General features: G+C 35.1%; 1 protein-coding gene across 1 annotated transcript in view; it reads right to left on the reverse strand.

Annotated features, from left to right (window-relative positions):
- LOC129277405 (uncharacterized) overlaps nt 1-20,759 on the reverse strand; it is a 46,252-nt gene extending 25,493 nt beyond the window's left edge. Inside the window, exons 1-6 of the mRNA XM_064095698.1 lie at nt 20,754-20,759; nt 16,515-16,835; nt 11,080-11,313; nt 9,785-9,925; nt 7,662-7,790; nt 4,611-4,679 (exon numbers count right to left, since the gene is read on the reverse strand). Of these exons, the coding sequence (XP_063951768.1) occupies nt 4,611-4,679; nt 7,662-7,790; nt 9,785-9,925; nt 11,080-11,313; nt 16,515-16,835; nt 20,754-20,759 (900 nt within the window). The remainder of the gene's footprint in view (nt 1-4,610; nt 4,680-7,661; nt 7,791-9,784; nt 9,926-11,079; nt 11,314-16,514; nt 16,836-20,753) is intronic.
- Nucleotides 20,760-23,020: the final 2,261 nt, after the last annotated feature.

Here is a 23,020-nt window from a genome sequence, read left to right on the forward strand (position 1 = left end):
ACGACTAACATGGGGAAATTTGTCAAAAAGGGTAATGGATGGGTGCTGATGAGCGACGTTCTCAAATACAAGGGGATAATGGGATGGTTATGACAAGCAAAAGTCATAAATTGTACAAGTTTATTAATGTGATGCACTCTTCAATGCTTTATTTCTTCAAAGGTGTCATTGTACACATGTCATTTTCAGTTTCTTTCTTTGCTCTCAAAAGGTAATCCTTATTCAAAACTCTGTTCAAAGATATTATATAAAGGGAATTGACCTGAGGTTTAAGATAATCTAGAATTTACCATAAACCAATTAATGCAGGAAACGTTTGCAGCATCATTACGCTACCTTTGAGTATTTTATGCAGTGTTTCCCACCCTAAATATCATGGGAAACGAAAATGAACAAGAAAGAACAAAAAAATGGGGGAAAAAGGATTCAAATGAAGTAATAAATATCCAAGTCACATCAACGAAAAGCCATAGAACCATTGTAAAGCTGATTTAACTTCTTTTCCATTTTTCTGAAGTATAACAATTTTACGGAATTTCCAGTCATGTTTTGGTGTGTGGAAATATGGACGAGAATGTATCCCACAATGTTAGAAACTAAGACCAGGAAGAAGGAAGAAAATCAAAAAATTTGATCTCCTATCTAAATCTCAGTTTCAGCTTAGTTCATTCCACATATTTTTATCTTTTATTTTCTGTATCAGAAAACACATCAGAAAATGCAATATGAATCAATATTCCTTCAACAATATTTGATAACATATCCATTCCAATCTTTTGCAACCTGCTGCATCAGAACTGCATGTATACAATATCCATACTGGTGGATATGAGAGTAATGTAGTGAGACACCATATCCACAAAAATCTTCAAGGTAAAGGTGTATATTTGTTGTAAAGTATGTTGTCCCTTGGTATAGAGGAGATTGCTAATTGTAAAAGGTAAATGGAAAAGAAAAATCAACGTTAAGACCCATAGGTCATCTGGATCATCTGGACGTAGAACAAAAGATGAAGATGTGGCAAATTAACACTAGATTCCAGGGGCCTGTTGCAGAAAGTCTCGCAATCAAACGCAACTCTGAAAATCATTCACGACTTGATTTTCAACCAATCAAGAGCGTGCATTCGGGACTTACACTTGATCTTTTTTTACTTGAGTTTAACCACAACTCTTTCTGCAACCGGGCCCCTGATAAATGATAGCTCAAGAAGAGAGTAAATAATTGTAGGATTCTTATATGGCAGGATATACAGCATTTCCACATGTTACTTTTCTACTAATAATGGTCAATTCTGACCATTTACAAACAATCCTCTCTTATACTCCAGTCACATTGATGGAACCGACTCTAAACTGACCGATGTTATGTCATTGAAAATAGTGTAAAACCTTCGGTCGGACAGGAGTCGGTTTTGCGGGTGTGACCGTAGCGTTCCAAAAATCTGGATTCAACACCAATCACCGACATCAAATTGACCTTGCATTCAATATAATGATTGGTTGAATATTTCTCTCTATTTGGGGGGAGTTGGTGATGGCGAGACGGGAGTCTCAGGGGACCTGTTATGGTCCACTGTAATCCACTTTAAACTGACTGGTCATGTGATTTTTAGTTTGACGAGAAAGAAACCCTGAGATGAGGTTTCCATTTGATTGATCTCAAAAGAAAGATTATCGCTCCATGTTGAACATAAGGACTCAATACACTATAGATGGGACTAAACAGATAACATACAAAACCTCTCAAGTGGATTTCCATTTCAACACGAATGAAAGAGATGGAAGGGGCCCTACCCATTCTCTTTTCTTTCCACATTTATCTTTCCTTTTTCATATTTTTAAAATCTCTCCTGAGACTCTTAATTCAGGATGGGATCTTTTTTGACAAAACAGTATTTTGTTCTCTCTGGTATTTAAGCGGATGTTTGGGGGATTGGTGGCCGAAAAACAAGTTCCTAATCTCTCTGTCTCCAAAAGCATCTAATGCTGTCTACCATTTTCTCTCATTGTAAAATAAAAGGGAAGGACAATTATTTCTGCTGCCAGAGATAAAGAGAATTACATCAATAAGGGTTCTTTTTAATCTGTAATAATTCTTGTAAACAACTTCAAATCAACTAAAAATGTTGAATGCTCTTGGAAAATTCTTACTTCTATCGTGATATCTAGTTCATAGTTTGTAAAAAAAAAAATTCTTACATTTCTAGACATCAATTTTTTTTGTATATTCAAAAGCACTACAGTGTTCTTTGAAATTTCAGGTTAAGTCGAGATTGGTGAGAAGAGCTCTAATAGATAAATAAAGAGTACTTATCAAAACAAAATATAAAAAAAATTATTAAAAAATAACAGGACACACAAAAATATTGAAGACCAAATGAATATCAAAATGCATATTGATTCATTTCTTGCTTATTGCATATTCATGCCATTTTATTTCAACATTTATTCAACCTTATCTAAAACAGACAAGTAGGCCAGATGCAATCTGGTATTAGGACTATGATTACCATGAAAAAGAATGAATTCAGGGAATCTTTCCTGCACGCACGGGATGAGGCAATCATATATATGATGTTAATAAATCCTTGATGACAAAGACCATCAAACCAAGAGTGTATCTCCACAGGTTTGATGACCTGGTGACACAATGGTTCAAACGTGGCCAACATTAAACCTAGGAACAAAAGATGCCACCGAACTACCCCCAATCAATAGTCAAAGAAGCACAATCTGATCAATCACACGCAATACATGTTCAACTTGTCACTTCAGATTCAAAGGACGAACACAGGTGTCTATTGTGACAGTGAATGGGTCCCTCGTTCTATCCCGCGAGCATCTCCCTATTCTCATCTTTATGCCTCCTCATTCGGGGGGGGTTACCAGTGATAAATGAACGTCAGGCTTCATACAAATGAGGAATTTGGGGTGAAAAATGTTGGACAGATGTAAATCTAAATCTAGCTTAGGGGACATGAAGCAAGCTTCAATGGTGGAGCTGTGAACCGGGATAACCGGTCGGCTTCAAGCCAGGCAGACACTCTAATCTTTTCATTCCAATCTGGTACAACAAATTATATCCTAAAAAGACGACTGCCGTACTCGTACCCTCTCCCTCTGCATCACATTCCAAACAAAAATAGTTGAGGGCATGCTGCAAGAACCTGTGTTCTGTCACAGTACGAAACTGGGGGTGCTTTCTTCAGGAAAGACTCTTGACTTGACAAAAGACAAACTTTTTGACAGAAGAGCATTCAATTTCAGAGGGGGCAATAAAAAAATCCACAAAATTAATGCACAACAAACGGTACAATGGAAATAGCTACTGTTAATCTCTGAATAAAGAATGAGAGAATGGGGAGATAGGAGTATAAAGTTATAATCGATTGCAGGAGGCCCGCTTCTTTCTTTAATATTTATTTTTATTCCTGCTAGATTGTCTCCAAGGATATAAAGTTTGCTAGCTTGTATAATGGGCAATTGATCACTTGGGGGTAATTTATGAGCCTTTCGAGTGGCATTAGGGGTGATGACTTGTAGAGTTATAAAGAATCAAATAGAAACATGCCTCAAATAAATGCCATCCAGCAATACATACCACCCAACTGGTAAATTGATGAGCTAGGATGTTAGCATTTTCCCCCAAATATAAGCTTGTCTTATTTATGAGCTCATCATAACATATTCAAATACGGCTCCACTCCACTCGTCATCAAATGTTATTTCAATGAAAACATCCAGAAAAGGCATGGGGGCGGCATGATTATGATTATTTTCTCACAAAAAAGTTAAAACCCCATGAATACAAAGTAGACCAATTGGCATGCTGGTCCTAAAGACTCACAAAAGTTTATATTGCCCAAATTGTGCAGAAATAATATGTTCATGAGGATCAAGACAGCGGCACATGAAAGGTTACGACAAGCCAACATTCCATGAAAATTAACTTCTTATCCATAATCGAGTTATAACCATTCAACCTAGAGATCAGCAGAAGTCACATTCTATAACAAAGCAATCAAACATTTTCACAGAATTACAAAGATCAAAATTAGCCATTACACACTCAGCTGTAATCTCAATTCTGAACAGATTTATGGGACATTTATCAGACTTTACTGTCTATTCTTCAAGAATTATTACATTGTGGGCCACATTCACAAAACCTTTTAAAAAAGGAGAAAGTCAACCACTTAATTTATCTGTTTGTTCAAGAATTAAGATTTGAAAATGTGGACAACCTCACACAGACAAAATGGAAAAAAGTATCATTCCTACTCCTTATTCATCTTCAAATACATGTACACAGTATTATGATGATGTATGTGGTTGAATGGAAATCATAACAATTTTCTCATCATTCTGATAATTTTCCTGATTAATCGGTAATATCTCTATATCCTATTTTTTAAAATGACAAACTTATTGTTCAAAACATTATACACATTACAATGGCAGCACTATACCAGTAACTTGCAAAAGAGAGAGCAAACAATCAAGATTGTTATGTACCATTGAAATCTTCATCAAATGAAACCTTGTATTATATATAAAAGAAATAGTGTATTGCCGGAACAAATAGAAGGAAAAAAATGGTATACTTACTGATCCAACTAAGTTATGTTCTTCTTCATCATGATGATGAGCTGGAGATACACCATTTTGAACAAGTTTCTATGAATAAAAACCAGAGATATAAATCAAACAACATCATTTATCTATATCATTCCAATCAAAGCAATATCGGCTAATTACAAAGGTCTTTGATCTTATTCCAAGAGCAGTCAAATTTCTTTCATGGTCATACGTATTACATCGGAATGCTATTAGTAAAACCACCATAAAATGATAGTTATCAGTGGCAGCATTCATGGTTTCATCAAGGAGCAAGTGGTTCCATGCATTATATAAAGATTAAAGTACGAGAGCATTGTGTCTCACTTACTTCAAATACTTCGTCATCATCTTCATAATAATCGTACTCAATATGGTTAATATTTTCGGCGTCCTTTATTCCGTCAGAGAAATTCACAGAAAAATTGCAATCTAGCACATCATGATTGTTTCTTTCAGGCAAAAGGCACGCCATAGTTAAAGAACAATCCTCGGATGTTTCTAGTGTAACAGTGAAACTGTACAAATACAAATTTTATGTGCATACACACAACCACTATCAAATACATACAGAGTGATTAATCTTCGCAACAATACACTGAGACAAAAATATCATAATGGGGCCATCAATCGATTGTATTATCTTACAAAAGTGATGAAACTGAATGATTCAATTTTCATGAATAGTAATTTCACCAGGAAAACTCATACATGTCACATAAATGAAACCAAAACCAATTGATAATCAATATAGACTTACTTGTAGATAAAGCACTATTAATTATTAAACTAGATTAATGTGAAAATATAAACAAGTTTAAAGTCATGTAATTATCTATTTGAAATTCACTTCCTTTTCCTCTCCAATAATTCTGAATAACACATTTGTTAGTACTGTTAAAAGATGAAAAATTCTTTACTAAAATGCACATCAGATTTTTAATATATTAATTGTTTTCCCTCCCATTAAGTAAAACAAAACGATCAATCTTTAATTTACATATAACAATGTCAAATAATATTAAAATATGGTACTAATTAATTGATTAATTTTTAGTATACCTGTTACATATTAGTATAATTCATACATTTGTATATATAAAACAATTTGGATCTAATTAAGTAAATGAAACTATCTACAAAAGTTCTAAATATAAAAAAAGGTAAATGTTCTATGTATATGCTGCTCAGTACAAAAGGTTTACAAGTTACTTATCAAAAGTGTGCATGATGTAGTTATTATTAATAATTGAAATTTATATCACTAAATATGCATATATAAGAGTTTTCCTTTAAGAATACATAAAAAGACAGTTTGCTGGAATAAAGAACCTATATTGATTTAAAAAACAATTATATGAGTATGGTGCATAATTTAGAAGAGTCGATGAAATTTGATATTTTGTTAAATCCAAATTTTGACTCTCATTCCCTCCTCTACTCTACCACTCCATCCCCGCCACCTTTCTCGATTTCTATATCTTTATTTTCTGCCCCCCCCCCCTCCCCTCATTTGCAATTCACCTATTTTCTTCTCCTCAGATCTCACTATAATCTAGATCAGTCCATAAATTTGTGATTACAATTACTTCAAATGTGGAGAGCAGGCAGTAGTATTTCTATCTTCACACCAAAGACCAGATCGGAGCCTTCTCCAACACGGTCTTGTGTCGAATGAGTGTCAAGGATTAAATTCTCAAGATTTGTTTTTCATTGACAACACTCCCCGAGTGTTGTCACATAATCTGGATAAGCGTTGGAATACCACTCTGCTTCTATCACTCTGAATTCACACTATGATTTGAAATCTTAACAAAAGGTTCTGACCCAAATCATTGCCCTTGGCCTTTCCATGATTTTTTAACAAGTTTTAAAACCTTGATATTCGTATTTCTGACAGTTATAGAAATCTAATCCTTTTCTCTTAGCTCTTTGTACTTGTAGGTGAAGATTTCAAGAGACGAGTTATCACTATGGTGAGTCATATTTAAATAATTACCCCCCTTTCTCTCATTTTCCCCTATCTCTCGCTCTCTATGTCTCTTACATACTGTATATGCTTTTCACACTGCATTTCCTTAACCCCATACTATCCTTTACCCCGGACTATCCTTAACCCCATACTATATTTTTGGGGTTTCACACTGTCTTTCTTAACCCCATACTATTTGCTGAGCTGGGGTTAATGCCTTAACCCCGGACTATCATACAGCTCATGAATATTGATGATTTTGCCACACAGAGCGTGATTAACGTGCAATTTCAACTTCTGTGATTGGCGAATGCTTTGCCCCACTTTTCCTTAGCCCGGTTTCGTTTCACACAGTTATCTCTTAGCACCGCATAAGCCGGCTAACCCTGCTCTTTTGCAGGGCCAGATAGTACCGTATTATTTACTGTGCGAGCCCACTTTGCTAAAACGTAGTGTGAAACCGAAGTGGGCTAAGCTTAACCCAGAAAATTGGTGGGCTTAGTCCACCCCACCAATTTCCCGGGGTTAAGGAAAATATGCGCAGTGTGAAAAGCATATTTGTCTCCCTCTCTCCCTCCCTCTCTTTTTTTTTCTTCCATTTTCAGCTTCTCTACTTCCCTGGCTCCCTCTATATATCCCCTTTTGCTATCATCAAAACATGTGTATGCACAATGCTTACATATGTACAGTACATCTGAAAATTAAATATTACTTAGAGTATACAATAAACTTCTGCAAAACAGAATCATAATTTTGAAATTAGTGAAGTACTGTGAAAAGACAAGCCATCAAAATTCAAAATCATGCACTGTCACACTTAATGAAGCTACAGGCCTACACTTACCAAATCTGATTTCGGAATTCGAATATGATTAGAACACTCTTTAACTGGCATGTAATTGAAATGCACCATTCCAAATTCGTCAAAAGAACATAGTTTCAAAATTGATTTATATAAAATAAAGAATTTATATCATGCAATAGAAAACAATGCATTCATCAAATCATAATTGCTAGTATTCGCAAGACAGGGATACATGGCTGGCTTAAATTTGAATGCAGCCCCTCACCTTTGATAACTTGGGTGTGCGTTTGCCCCCAAGCTTTGGGGTTAGTTGAGCTGCTGAGGCCGCTTCTTTTTCTGCTTCTCTCTCAAAGAGCTTTCTTGCCCTTTGAACGCTAGGAGAACCATCTGGTTTCTATAGCAACCAAGTACACCAGCAGACAGGCAAGTGCAAGAAAACAATGAAAGAGCAACACAGCAATAAAGGAAAAAAAAGCAGGGTGCAGGTTAAAGTAAGAAATTTCAAGCAAAGTTTGGTCATCATTTAGGATAAAGGGAAAACACAAATGAGAAAGAGTCAAGAAAAGGAACATTATTTGGACAAAACAATACACACAATATCATGGTGCAATTAAACATTGGCCACATCAAAATCATGCAGGAGAACCACCCCCCCCCCCTCTCTTTTTTTTTTACTATCAACTAAAATCATTTAGACTATGCTTTCTATTTCTAAAAGGACAAGCTGAATTGCTGAAAGATTATAAAGTTCAGTTTAGATTTAAATTTGTTTATCTCAATCTACAGAAAGGCAACATGAAACATGTATGTAAACATGAGAGAAGGTTACAGTACTAAAGGATTACATAATTCATGACTGGATTGAAGAAAAACATGACATATATAGGATGTCTAAATGCATTTAGAATAATAAGATCCAATACATCAGTTCATTATTCATATATCACCAAAACTAATCTCTGTGTTCATTTCATATTTCATGTTACATGAGTATAGTTACAACTTAAATATTATTGATAAATATAATAGGATAGGATAATGTTGAAATATGTACTTTTTAAAAAAGGAACTGTCTCTGAATCAAAATAAACCAAGAAAGATTGGTGAAGATAGGTTGTTCTAATTTATTTTTATTGGATGTAGGTTAAAAGTAATATGCAACAAAATAAATAACATTGTGCCAATAAATATAAAACATTGTTTTTATAAAACTCATGCATTGCATATTAAAGCCCTTTGTTATATTCAATACTTTCAACAAAAAATCTTTTCTAAAGTAAGTATGAAGCAGATATAAAAATGTAAGCCCGAGTATGATCGATACAGATCTCACTCATGCATGCAGATTTTGAGTTCTCTCAAAAACATACAATAAAGGATATAGAAACCAAAGCAATTTGATTTTCGAAAAAGAAAATCAAGATATTGAGCTTTATATGTCATGCATTTTGCATCTTCAATCAAAGGTATGAATCTAATAAGGAGATATTGTTAACTTTAACCTTACATGCTCGCTGAGTAAGTCCCATTTTTTATAAGAAGAAAGTGTAATAATAGCAATCAAAGAGTAATAAGCAAATTCATCAACACAGTATCTAAGCCAAGTTTACTGTAGGTATTAGTGAATTTGTATACACATTATATAAAAGATAATTTTTGGTGATATCTAGAATAGGAATAGAATATCCAAACTGGATTCAAATTAAACCAACGTTAATGCACCAATCACATGGTTTTAATACAAGTTTCTATGCTGGTCTTTGATTCTTTCTGATTGAAACAATTCATCATCCGCTTTGATGGGATATTGTTATTCATGAAGCTTGTATTAAAGACTAGAAAAGATTAGGGTTGTGGGCAAATACAAATTCAAATCATTTGAAAATTTGCAAAGGGGATGATAAAAAAAATGTGGTGTGGTAGGTTAACAACGCATCATCCTCTGAAATGACTGTGATTCGGTATCATATCATCTGAATACAATCAACCCATCCGTCAGTCAAGAAAAGATGATAATCTTTGGCACTTTTGGGTACAAAAAAAACTGAAGAAATTGAGTTGCATATGTTGAACTAGGAATAACTGCATTCACTCTTGTTAAGAGGTACTTTCAGAAACCTACAAGATTTACTTTCATCTGTTTTCATATTTGAAAGGACAAACTGTGGACTGTTTAATATGCCATTTCTCCTGAAAAGAGAATGGCATCCCTCCCTTAACTAAACTAGATACCACCACCATCCACTACACAGCATATTTTCGCGTGAACTATTATGGAGTTAGTTGGCAATATGAGAAGTATGTGCAAGAGATTGTGATAGCTTTCTTTTTATTCTTAGCAAGGAAGCGGCGGATGATTTTGAAAGGACTGTCTGAGGGGATCCTAACCTGCATTTCTGAGACTGCTTGTGACACAGGTGGAGCAAGAGGCATGGAAGAAGGAGGGGGCGTCGGCTCCTTGGAAGGTTCTGTCTTCTCAGTAATCTCCATGGCCACAGGAGTCTCTTCTTTCTTATCTTCATCAGTAACCTATCAAGGATAGAATGTAAAGATTTGATTTAAGGGCTGTCAAATAACAATTTATTAACCTTCAAAGTTGGATTATTTCTACTTAGATTGCTGGCCAAAGGTTATCTGCAGATATATTGTATGGACTGTATAATAGCATGCACCGCATGGTCACCTTCGTACTGTATGTAGATAAATGAAAGAAGTAGTTTACTGGTTGTACCTAACCTTAAAGATCATATGAACCGATTGAAATTATAAAGAGAACAGAAAAGATGGACAGATAATTCCTCAACAGTAATGCTACTGATTTAAATTGCAACATTTAACCTCTCCCCACCAACTTCATGGGGTTCTTTTTTTACAGAATTAAAAAAAAAAGTTGGTCCTTCCAGCAAAATACTGTAAAATTTGATTCTAGGAGCATGAAGTCAATACTAGAAAGCATTCTGAACGGAATGGGGATCATTTCAAGAAGTGTCTTGTCGATAATCTCTCTCTCAACCAATCAGATCAAAGATTACAGCTTATAACAGTTGTCACTGAAAATCACTGGTAAATTATAGTGAGCAATTGTATTACCGTACACACGCATCATACGCGGCAGAAATAATTTCATACGCTCAAAACTTTGCAAAGTCCATTCAAAGGGAACTTGAATGGAAAGATGATGAAAAATTGTCAAAAACACATTTTCACAGTCCTTATATTCTGAAAATAATAATTTTGCTGTTTTCTCAACTTTTCTCACAGGAAACACACTTTTGGTAAAAAAAACGATACCATTTTCAAGAGGCCAAAATATTTCACATGCAAAGAGGAGTGAGATCGGGGGCTGATTTCTTAAAAAGAAAAATTATTTCAGCAACATTTTTGCATCTTTATATTCTGTAAGTATTTGTCTATGTATGGATGAAGTTTGATGAATTTTATGATATTGTGTTTGATATGACTGAATTTATGAAAAGTGTTTGGTAATACGATCCACTACCATACTTCATGAAACTCTCTCCTGGAACCCACTGCACATGATACATTATCAATCAAAGTATTAATGACTGTTTTTTTTATAATTCAATTTGCCTCTGATTGAGAAGCTATATGAATAAATAATATTATCATATGTTTACTTCAATTGCAGAGCTTTATGAAATATTCTCCTGAACATAACAGACCTGTATTTCTACCGGAGGTGGATGTCGAGCCTCAGGCTTGGGAAGATCATCATCAGGAGCAGAAGAGGCGGAGGCAGTGGCAGTGGTGGTGGATGAGGATGGGGAAGGGGAGACAGCAGACTGTCTAGGAGGACTAGCTGCTTGTAACCGGGACTCCTGCTCAAATTTATCCAGAGCATCCTTCACTCCTTCAATCTGACTCAGTTCTTCTATCACCTTCTCTCCAACTTTAGTCTGAAAGGATAAAATAGAAAGAAATGAGTGATATATTAACAGAGGGAGAATCCATGATACAAGGAATGACTATCATGAAGACTGTCACCATGTTTTTAACTCATTTCTTACTGGGGCACAGTTATCCATGTATACTATATAGTGATGAATTAGTCGAAGGAAAAAAGACATGAAATAAATTCATCATTGTAATTGGTTGCAATAAATATACCCCTACTTATACTTAAGCCTTAAATAAAATCAAACCAGACATGAACTTAAAGGGGTACTCCAGGCTGAAAATAATATAATTTGAACAGATAAAGCAAATCAGACAAAAAAACACTGAAAATTTCATTAAAACCAGACAATAACAAAATTATGACATTTCAAAGTTTTGCATTATTTCGGTGAAACAGTTCTCTGCATGTCTTCATGAATATGTACATGTAATAAGCAAGGTGATGATGTCACACCCCCAATTATTCTTTTGTATAAAATTACATTCATTCAACTTTTGTCCTCCAAAAATGGTACAAATTTAATTGACTACTGATCAGGGGTGTGAGTGGTCACAAATAAAAAGATCTGAAAAAAGCTGAAGAGTGTTGAAAAAGTCTGAAATAGAAAGAGCTCCCATATTTTTGTACAGAGGAAGGCCAAAAATAAGCTGAAATTAAGCTGAAAATCAAAACAATGAAATCTGAAATCAGATAAAAATCTGAACTCTTACACCCCTGTACTGATGTAAGATGTGAGGTGGTGTAAGATAATCATTACTGTACATTATTTTGTTACAAGGGAGACTAACATGCATACATGAATATATGAAATTATTATGATTTCATTTAATAACATGAGAAAAGGGAAAGTTTTCACAAAATATTGCTAAACTTTAAAATAACTTCCTAATTTGTTATCAGATTTTGATGAAATTTTAAGTGTTTTACTTGGTGAAATTTTGTCAGGTTTAATTATTTTCAGCCCAAAGTACTTGTACCTCTTTTAATACTCTTTACGTAACATTGATTGACTTAAATTCATTCTCATTTTTCTTTGTATCTTTCAAACAAAAATGGAGACCTCCATATGTTCACAAAATACTTTAAAACCATATCCTTAAAGGTCAAGTTCACCCCAGGGAAATGCTGACTTGAATAAATAGAGAAAAATCAAACTAGCATAGTGCTGAAAATTTCATCAAAATCGGATGTAAAATAATACCCCTTTCATAAACCCATCCCCCAATTATCCGCCTAAGAGTAATGTGGATAATTCAATAAAAATTGCATTCACAAACTCCGTAAATAATCCGCACTATTTTTTATGAGCGCCCGACCTGAAAAAGGTGGATAATTGTCATGGCAACTGCACACACCCCCTCCGATAGGGTTGTGTTGGAAAAGGGTGACCTTGTGACCGCACCATGGCAATTATCCGCATTACTTTGGAAATGCATTCATTAAGTCAAAATCTGGTCCCGATGCCGCTATTATGCTGATAATTGCACCATCGAGATAATGCAGATAACTCTGGTCCCGCTCCGATTTTACGACCAAATTATGCGGATATTATCCGCATAATTGGGTTTATGAAAGGGGTATAAGAAAGTTATGACATTTTAAAGTTTCGCTTATTTTCACAAAACAGTGATATGCACAACTAGGTGAGTCAGTCGATGTCCATACTCACTATTTCTTTTGTTTTTTATTGTTTGAATTATACAATATTTAATTTTTTATAGATTTGACAATAAGGACCAACTTGACTAAACCATATAGTATTAAACAGTGCTCATTCCACATGTTCAGGGAGGAATTAATCATTGTATCACTTGACAATGGGGAGAAAATTAGAATATTTCATATAATAAAATACAAAAGAAATAGTGAGTGGATGACGTCATAGTCTCCTCATTTGCATACCAGCCAGGATGTGCATATATGTATAACTGTTTTGTGAAATTAAGTGAAACTTTAAAATGTCATAACTTTCTTATTTTACATCCGATTTTGATGAAATTTTCAGTGTTATGCTTGTTGGATTTTTCTCTTTTTATTCAAATCAACTTTTTGTTGGGGTAGACTTGTCCTTTAAACCAAGGATGTATTGCACATCCGAATGATAGGATTACACCAATGATCATCAGTCTTCTAGGTTTTATGATTCCGCAAAACTTGTTCTAAATAACAAGTTACAATCTGTGTGACTGTTACAAGCTATTTTGTGCATTTGATTGGCAGAAAGCCAATCCATAGACAAGTGCAAAACTTCTTCAACAATGAGCAACCCAGTTCTGTTCTTTTGTTTTTATTCATCTATCAAAGAACAAAACAAAAAATCTAATTCCTTTAGAACTCTTCTTTTAGTCTCCTTTGTGTTTAAGGACAAAAGCTCAGTGTAAAACAAAATCAAATATATAATTTTGTGTCTAACAATGACACATAGAATTTTAGCAACAACAGTGAAATAAAAAAATACATGGATATATAAGCACAATGTTTAAAAAAATTAAAACGTAGTATTTTCATAAATGAATGATAAAAAAGCACAAATATAAATCCGAAGATACAAAATTTATTTTTTTCTCATTTGGAGATTAATCAATTTGATCTCACTGATAAAGTATCTTATTTGTTACCAGGCACAGATACAGAGTCAGATTTTAACGGGGTGCGATTTGGTCCGAAAAATTTGACAAGCAAAAAAAAAGGTTATTGCTCATTTTACAGGTGCACAATGAAGAATTTCTATGGGGTTCACCACTACATTTTCAAATTTTAATAATAGGGCGCGCCTGCAACTTCTGCCACCCCGGCCTGGATCTGCGCCTGGTTACATTTACCCCCTGTCATCTGCCTTCAAATGGATAAAGCAAGCCATATAGTATATCATCTAAATAGCATTATGAATATGATGCTATTTTGGGTCTAATAACATGATGCACAAAATAATATGACATACAAAATACAAGCATTTAGGTTATGACCCTCTTTCCATTTCCTTTGCGCAAACTGTATAAAAAAAAATTAATATTGAGCTCTAATTCAGGCATCAATCTTTATGAAGTTGGTGTGAAAGAATGATTTTTGATAAACGGGGCCATTTGTATTAGATCAAAACAAAAGAAATAAAGGGAGGAGAGACAAAGATAGAAACAGAGACAGAAGGTGAGAGGTTGATGGTTTCCGTCGCCTGGCTCCATGCCTATTTATTGATAATTGTAGGCATTAATGGGAGCAGGAAGGAATGGGTGATTAAGCAAGTATTTAATTCCTTTTTTTGAATTCTATTGAGGATTCTCTTCACCTCATTTATCCAATTGGGAGGTCCGTTCACATATCATGGCTAATAATCTTGTATGATCGTGGTTTGTACACATATATGTGCCACTATCGCAAATTCTTCTCATTATGCATGTAATTTTAAATGTTTATATTTGTTTTAAGTTGTCGTTACTGACAGTCAGATTGTTATTGGACTTATGAAATAGGCCTACATGTACATGTAGGTTTAGGGTATGTTAACTTCTTTTCATTATCATACCAAGTTTAAATTTCAAAACTTTAATTGTTTACATACAAGTAGATAAATGAGATATTAAATTGTGAATTGGCAAAAAATATTTGTGAGAGCTCATTGATTAATTCAATCACCATAAATGATACTTTGAACAAGGGTCCCATATGATTTGAGCAAAGTTCCATATGATAAATCAGATAAATCAAAAAATTTCCATTCAATGATTTGTCTCCAGTACTGACTGCAAACCAGTCTCTGTGTCTTCACCCATATCTGATTTTCAAAAAAATTGTGTTCCTGATCGACAAATGTGAACTGGCTCATACTGGAGTGCGTCTTGTTCTGCTCCATTTGATCGTATTGACCACAGAGAGATTAATAGTGTATGAAATCACAGCAGAAGTCAACATTCATTTATTTGTGTTTTGGAAGAACTTAAAAACTCCCCCTTTTTTCAGTCCGTCATTGTTACAGCACCCACAGTTATCTAAGCTGGTATAATCGACCCTTTCATCCACAATTACAAGCAGAATAGAAGAAATTAAAAGGAGGACAAAGTGGGTAGCCTGAATGGTCGGATGCTGGTTGTCATGGTTTTTGCATGGCTAGCCCTGTGTGCCAGGATGTACAACAAAAATAATCAGAAAGAAAGGGCACTGCAGGTGACTGAACATCCAATTACCATTATCTTTTTATCCCATAATGAGCCCTGAAAAACACATATTGATCTTTTCATCCCCCTTCCTCTTCCTTTCTTCTCTCTACCACTGCACTCATAATTTGTTTATCTGCCGTGCATTTACTTTTGATTGAACACTAAATAAATTTAGAGTTATGTCTTTGGAGGATAATTTCAACTCATTCACCCCTCTCCAAAATATAATCGAAGGGTCTTCTTCAAATGCACAAAACTTAATATAATTGAGAATGGTCAACGCAATTTCAGATCCGATGATACCTTATTGTTATAGTGATTGGCTCCTCCTATTGATGCTATGTCCTTCACCTTCCATTTTAACTTCCCATAATCTTTCCTGTTAAATTTCTTTCCTCTCTCTCCAACTTTCCAATAATTTTTTTCCCAAACTGGTATCACTGATTTTTCTTTGTATTTCTTTTTCTCAAGAAACTTCATTCCAGTGTCACAAGTGGTAAATGGTCGTGATTTTGACCTGATTGCTAAGAAAGCATGAATGCTTGCAAGCAAGCAAACAGAGGACAGACATCTTAAGGTCCTCTCCGAGGGACCTGGTAATGAGGATACATGCCTTTTCAAAAGGCACTAGCGCACCAAGTGGGACTCAAACCCAGGTCACCGTAATCTTCTGACTGGTCACTGCTGCATATATTTTGTGATAGATTACAAACAATTATAGTTATGGGTCCCAAACATAATATGATTTGCAGTTTTTTTTTTTTTTTTTGGGGGGGGGGGGGAAGGGGGGTAGTTTTTACTAGAGTTTTAACGCAAAATAAATAGACTGAATTGAATTGAAAAAATACCTAATTGCTATCTATAGGAAGACCAAAATATTTGAATAATAAGGGTGTTCAAAAGAACATCATAAAATAAGAGTATTCCAATACCTTCATTAGATGTACATAAAATGATGGCTTTGAACATTGAAGATAGGTTATCCTCACACTATCCTCCACTCCAAAATACTGCAACTCTAAGATAATCCTATGATCATACTTACACTAACAACAGAATGTTGGTCCACCGGTCCTGTATAGATAGGTGCTGAAATGGTAGGTCTAGGACTACCTGATCCTTTGGGCTTTGGACTGCTCCTTCCACTCCCCGATGATCCATTCTGAGCCGAACTGTGATCATGTGACTTCTTTTTCCTTCTGGTGGGTGCAACAGGCTGGGTCTCTGTCTCCATGGGTTGTTCCGGAGCCGGTGGCGGCCATGACGGTTTGGGAGCACGCGACTGTGCAGACCGGATGATGACATGTTTGGGTTCTATCCATTCCCGATAGAAGTATTCATTCTTAAGGACCAGGAGCTTCTCGCCCTGTGTGAAAAAAAAGAAGAAACAATAAATATTCAAAATCAATGTATAAAAGACAGAGAAAACTGTGCTTACATGTAAATATTTATGCCATTAAGTCAAGTTTGTACTCTTTAATTATCTTAAATACTTTCTAAAATATTTTCTAAACTGGCAATACATCTAGATTCCTAGCTTGTAATAGTAACATGTTCAAACATACATGTCTGAAAATTTAATATTGAAATTTGGTATGACAAAACAAACAAACACAGGAAACCATAGACCAAAATAATCTCGTAGAAAATATGAATTTGAAAATTCCACATCTAACCAGTTATGCCAAGAATGTTTCCCTAATCCTTGTATAATACATATTGGTTAATGACTTCAGATATGATTTCTTGAATAGTGAAAATGGTATGATTTTGGAGGCCTTTGCTTCATCAGTTCCCTTAAATAGCAACGGAGCAGCTGTTTAGGTTGCGGTTTGGATCATGGTCAGAAAGTTAAGGTGGATGGTAGTGGTAGCAGTGGCTAGTGCGTAAGGGGAAATCCACCAGGATTTATTCTTGTTTCTCCCTAAAAAGTTCCAATCTCCTCACTTAATCATGTCTAACCTTAGCTGGAGGGAGATTAATGTACTTATTTAATGAGCTTGAGTAGTTCAGGTTTAGTAATATTGTGGTAAATTGTGCTAGAAAGGGGGTTTGCTGGAACAAGTGCATGTTATGAACATTCTTTCTTATTTCTTTCTTCATTTTTTTCTCATTTAAGTCACCCTATCCCGGTGGGGGGGGGGGGCTTTTTTATTACCTCCCCTCATCATTTTTCGTGATAAACCTCTAACGTGAAAAGATTGCGCCGCGACATTTCATGACTTTTTTCCCTTTAAGTCTTGTGCAACTTTTAAGACCAAATTCATGATGCAGAGATGTGCAGTTCTGAAGTTACATAACACTTTGTAAATGCATACATGTCACATCCAAAATTGCTCAAAAACGTGATTTCCTGTCAAACTCCAATGCAAATTGTGTCTGTAGGCAAAATTCATAAATGTATCATTATTTTTAATTATAAAACTTTCAACAGCAATGGATTTCACATCATTAAAGACTGAAAAGTGTTGCTGACAATTTCCATTGAAAAACGTAAAAGTCAAAAACAAAAAAATACATAAGTTTTAAAAACAACAAAATACATATGAAAATATAATATTGCCATCTTTTAATATATATGTGATAATAAATTTAAGAAATGTCCAGACCAAAATGTAGCAGTTTTGGGACTTTTTTTTAAAATTTACAATAAAGTTATGATATCACGCATTAATTAGCATAATTAAAATTTGAATAATTTTGGTACAATTGACAATTCAATTGTGGAGATTACGTCATGGGTGATGTGCGTGCCAAATTCTGTTGCGATCGTGCAAGCAACAGCCGAGATCTGAGGGGGGCTCTTTTTGCCCCCCCCCCCCGAACTATGCAATTTAAAAATAGCCAGGACTATAGGGTTAAGTATGTTCAGATGTGATATCTTTTAATAGCACTGATGACACAAAAATAGTAATATACATTAAAGTGGGGCTTCAGTTATTTCCTTCCCATGGGTTAAGATTAATTCTTCTTCAAATCCTTGGTCCATATGTATTTATTTTTCCTATTTTTGTCATTATTTTATACATTCAATTATTTATCAATATGTGGTTCACAAAAATTTTACAAAGACAATGCCCTTTTTTTATATCAAGTGAATGTACAACTGTACTTTCATCTAGCAATCTTTCATAAGGAGACGATTATATTCATGACCTCACATTTTACAAAGACGCAAGCCAATATGAAATGCATGTTCCTCAGAAAACGTACAAATATGGCCAACATAGGACAGTTGCTCTACTGCCCACCCTCGCAGTCTCGTCCAAAGAAATTAGTAAAAGGAACAGAATGTAGAGTCTGCAACCATCGATTAGATCAAATATGGAATATCCTGTTCTACTAATCTTCAAGACAAACGTTACACATGTAAAACTGGTTTTTTCTTTTCCTCCAGACCCGTCACTTTCCATTTTCCCTTGCGTTCCGGCAAAGGCTTGTCCAAGCAGAGGGTGCTAACGTCCATAGGGTGGAGTCCAAACGGAACTGTCTTTAAGAGTGACAAATCCTTTGACACTTGTAACAGATCAGTTTGGGATTGCTTATTATCAATATGGTGTGTTCATACTTAAGCTTATTCATACTACATAACTTTGTTTAAGATGTTACATTTATGATTAGAAAATATTAACTTTATGTTAGAATAGATCTATAGAAGAGGAAACAATTCTCAAACAAAGAGGGCAATAGATTTCATTGCAATCAATCAGGAATTATCACAGATAATAAAAAAGGACTGAGAAAGTCCTATATTACAATTAGAGTAGCCTACTAACAAATTGTTTAGATTTAATTTAACCAAGTTTGCGCTGCAGTAACATTCAATAATACATGTGCGTACTCAGCTCAGTACTATGAGAGGCCGGAGTTCCAGATAAGGTTTCACTTACTTTTAATTAAGAGAAGCAAGTGATCACAGTAAATCAATAACTTTCAAAATTCTTTACGAATTGTATCCATACTATAAAAAGTCAAATTAGCTAGATATCAAAGGAAATTACACAAAACTATGATGTCAAAAAATTCATAATCATTCAACAAAAAATACCACCTTTGTGAAAGGGAACCATAGCCTGATCAAGAAAGTCCTTACTTCAACACAAAAATAAGGCTATTGTGCTAACAGAGAGAAAGAAAATTTGATACATACAGTATATGCTGTAGCAAATATCATAATAGTTTTTAACATGACTCATGATACACTCTTAAACTTCAAGAAGAATTGCATTTTTAACCCAATTCAAATTGTTGTTGTATTTGCCCCTCTGTCTCTTAAAACAAAACCTCCAGGGAGGGTTTCAAATTCAGGACAAGAATGATACATGCATGAATCAGGATTTCTGGCATACTTGCAAAGTGAAGTCCGTTTCATTTTCAAGAGTGTGAACGTGGGTACAGTCCTGCCATGAGATCGCTGCTGGGCACAACATCACAACCCACGGACCAAAGTCTCAGGGATACAAGCACTTTTGCCTCATTTGTAGGCTGTCGAAACTACTTAGGGAAACAAATGCTCCGCCAGAAGAGATTGCTAGACTTGTTGCGGGGGACCTGATCGGGCAACCAAACCCTGGATAGGATGTAAGCCCTTCCTTGTATCATCCTTAACAAATTACCTCGTAAAAGTCACACCAACAAACATTTTGATGTCAAAAGGATCAGAAACAGATGATTGTGGAGCAGTATTAGGGGGTCTAATTAAGTGTAGGAGGAATAGGAAGGGTGGAGAGTGTTTTCTGGCAAAAGTGACAAATTGCTTTCTATTTGTAACAACTTGTGATGAATATTAATCACCTCATCCTTCCATGTTGAACATGATCTCGATAAACATTTATGGAGCTCATCTGATTGGCCACAATCCAAGAACTTTTTTTTTTTTCGTTAAAACCAAACTGATGTCAATCAACTATAGCATTTGGGAGATTGCATGACGAGAGAAAGAGAGAGCCTTTGCAGAGTTGGACTCTTTATTTTTTTCTGATCCCAACAGGAATGGTCAATGATCCCAACATGTACTTCCTTCTTTATCTATTATTCTTAAAACTTGGGGAGACCCTTTGCTCATGTGTACCCCATACTTTTGAACAGACATCCTGAAGACAACCAAATTTGTATCTCTGTTGAGTTTTTCAAAACTGTTCCTAAAAACCTTTCTTTTTGCTTCTTAATTTCTTACGTGCCTTGAGCACTCTACAGGGAGGATTTGGCACTTTAAAAGTCATATGTAATATTATTATTATCATTATTCCCTTTCTTTTCTTTTTTGTTCTTCAAAGTCTACTACCTTCATGGTTACTTTATGTGTAGATAGTAGAGAAGATGGAAATAGGAAAAAGAGAGGTTCATGAACAGAATCCAACATACTTATTTGCCAATTACACTGCATAAACTTTTTTTTTTTAGATTGCATAAACTTGATAGTTGAATAAATGTTTTCATTTTGAGATTGCTGTAGTGTTTGCTGTTCTTCAAGGCAATATGCCTGTCCAAATATTAAATATGTTAAGTTTTCAAAACTTTCTAAAAAATATTTCTCCGGTTTGATATACTAATACATGTATACACATAATTATGCTGTCCAACATGGAGATGGATTATCAAGTCCAGTTTTACCAGTAAAAACATGTATACATGTATATGACATTATCAGGATCGTACATTTTGAAGCTATACACCAAATAAAACTAGGCAGTACAAAGATTTGATATACATGTATAGAGGAAATGGCTGAAGTAAAGACCTTGCAAATACATTTCCTGCTTTCAACTAAATCCATTTCAAATGTTTGTGTGGATCATCGCTTTGCATGTTTCTCATGGATGGAGAATGAAAAGAACATGTTAATGTGATTGATCAATCACCTTTGATTGCTGAAAGAGCTGTCAAATCAAAGGGTTCCATTTCTTTCTATTCTGTTAGCAATCCCTGACGTGTACAAATTTGAAAAATTGCCGTGTTGAGCACTTCTGCGATCATAGAGAGAGAGGTCGGACACATGTTGGTGAGGGGTCTCTTTGCAGGGGGGCACGAACGTACATGCCAACCATAAACGCCAATGTGTTGGGCTAATTTTTCTCCGTCAGGATTTTTGGCGGGATGTGACCGAACGGGAAGGGATGATCAATTGTTTTCTCCATCGCAGCAGGTGCGCATCTTAAGACCCTAAGAGTTCTGTTGGTCCCCTTGGTGGTGGCTCCTACCAAGGGGATGCCTATCCTGGATCCCTGGGTCTACAGGTGGTACAGACGTGAACAAACATAACATTGATCGATGGCTACCCGTATTGGCATTGGCTGCACAATGCAACTCCACAGATTGCATTTAATCTTGATTTCTCTTTCTTCAGATTACCAAAAAGTACAACTGGTACACGTTGTCCTCAGCCTCTCCCCCTCCCCAACCTTCCTTCTCTCTCTTTCTCTCCTTCTCAGGTAACGACTCTGACCCATCTTCATCCTCACCTTACGTTCCACACCCTCTATTCTTCTAATTCATCATCCATTCTCTCTTCCGTGTTCATCTTTAATAGCAGTCACCCTTAATCGCATCTCAAACGGATCATACCATTTACCTCCTAAAAATTCCAGAAGGGCCCCAAAAAGAGAAACATTCCTACATGTGTACATGTTGAAAAAGTAATTCCCACATCCCCCTCTGGTGTCTAAATGCATTTGTCGTATGTACACATGTATTTGCCTCAGCATCAATTGCACGGCACTTCATACTGATTGTTAAGGATGTTTAAAGGCACACACTAAGAAGACATTAAACTATTTCAACTTTTTTTTTCTTAGAATTTCTAAGAGAAAGGGGACTAAACATTTGCACTGGCTCTTTCATTGATGTGAACAATATCTAATTTCAGGCCTTGCCAGTTTATTTGATTGTGCATTCATGTCATGAAGTTTTTCCCAAAGGCCTGAATGCTGAATTACATGTATCTTGGTTCATACATAAAATAAAGCCTCGACATTATACTATGTACATGTACTTGCATAAATATGATCTAAATTTAATTTCCTGTCTATAAGAAATCTCCTTTACAATTACATATAAAAAAGGTTAACCCTATTAAACTGGATTTCACATACATTAAGCTCTACAGTAGGTGTTAAGTTGCAAGCTAAGTGCAATATGATATCTTTGAGAAATACAACTCCATTTAAATCTACACGTATCATCTAACTGGATCCCAAAGCCACAAATTAGCAGTCCTTCTGCCCCATGACTTTCCTTAATACTGAAGTATAATTACATGTAGCTCATATTCAGAGGCAAGATTTTTATTAAAAAAAAAAAAAACAGACTGGGTGATTTGAAGTTCAGGGATGACCTTTTGATGTTGATCTTGCGCTGTTTGTTAAAAGCAGCACAAGTCGCCCTAATCTGAAATAAAGTTAGTCCTGTGATGAACCACATTAAGTGTCAAGATATACATAATGTCATTTGAATAATTTCTGTAAACCCAGATGAGGTGTAGGAGCTAGGAAGGCATTGTTAATTTTACTTCCAAAATCAACACAAAACTTGAAATAATGATAATGGTGTGAA

The sequence above is a fragment of the Lytechinus pictus genome, chromosome 2, assembly GCF_037042905.1.
Source record: "Lytechinus pictus isolate F3 Inbred chromosome 2, Lp3.0, whole genome shotgun sequence".
Taxonomy (NCBI): Eukaryota; Metazoa; Echinodermata; class Echinoidea; order Temnopleuroida; family Toxopneustidae; genus Lytechinus; species Lytechinus pictus.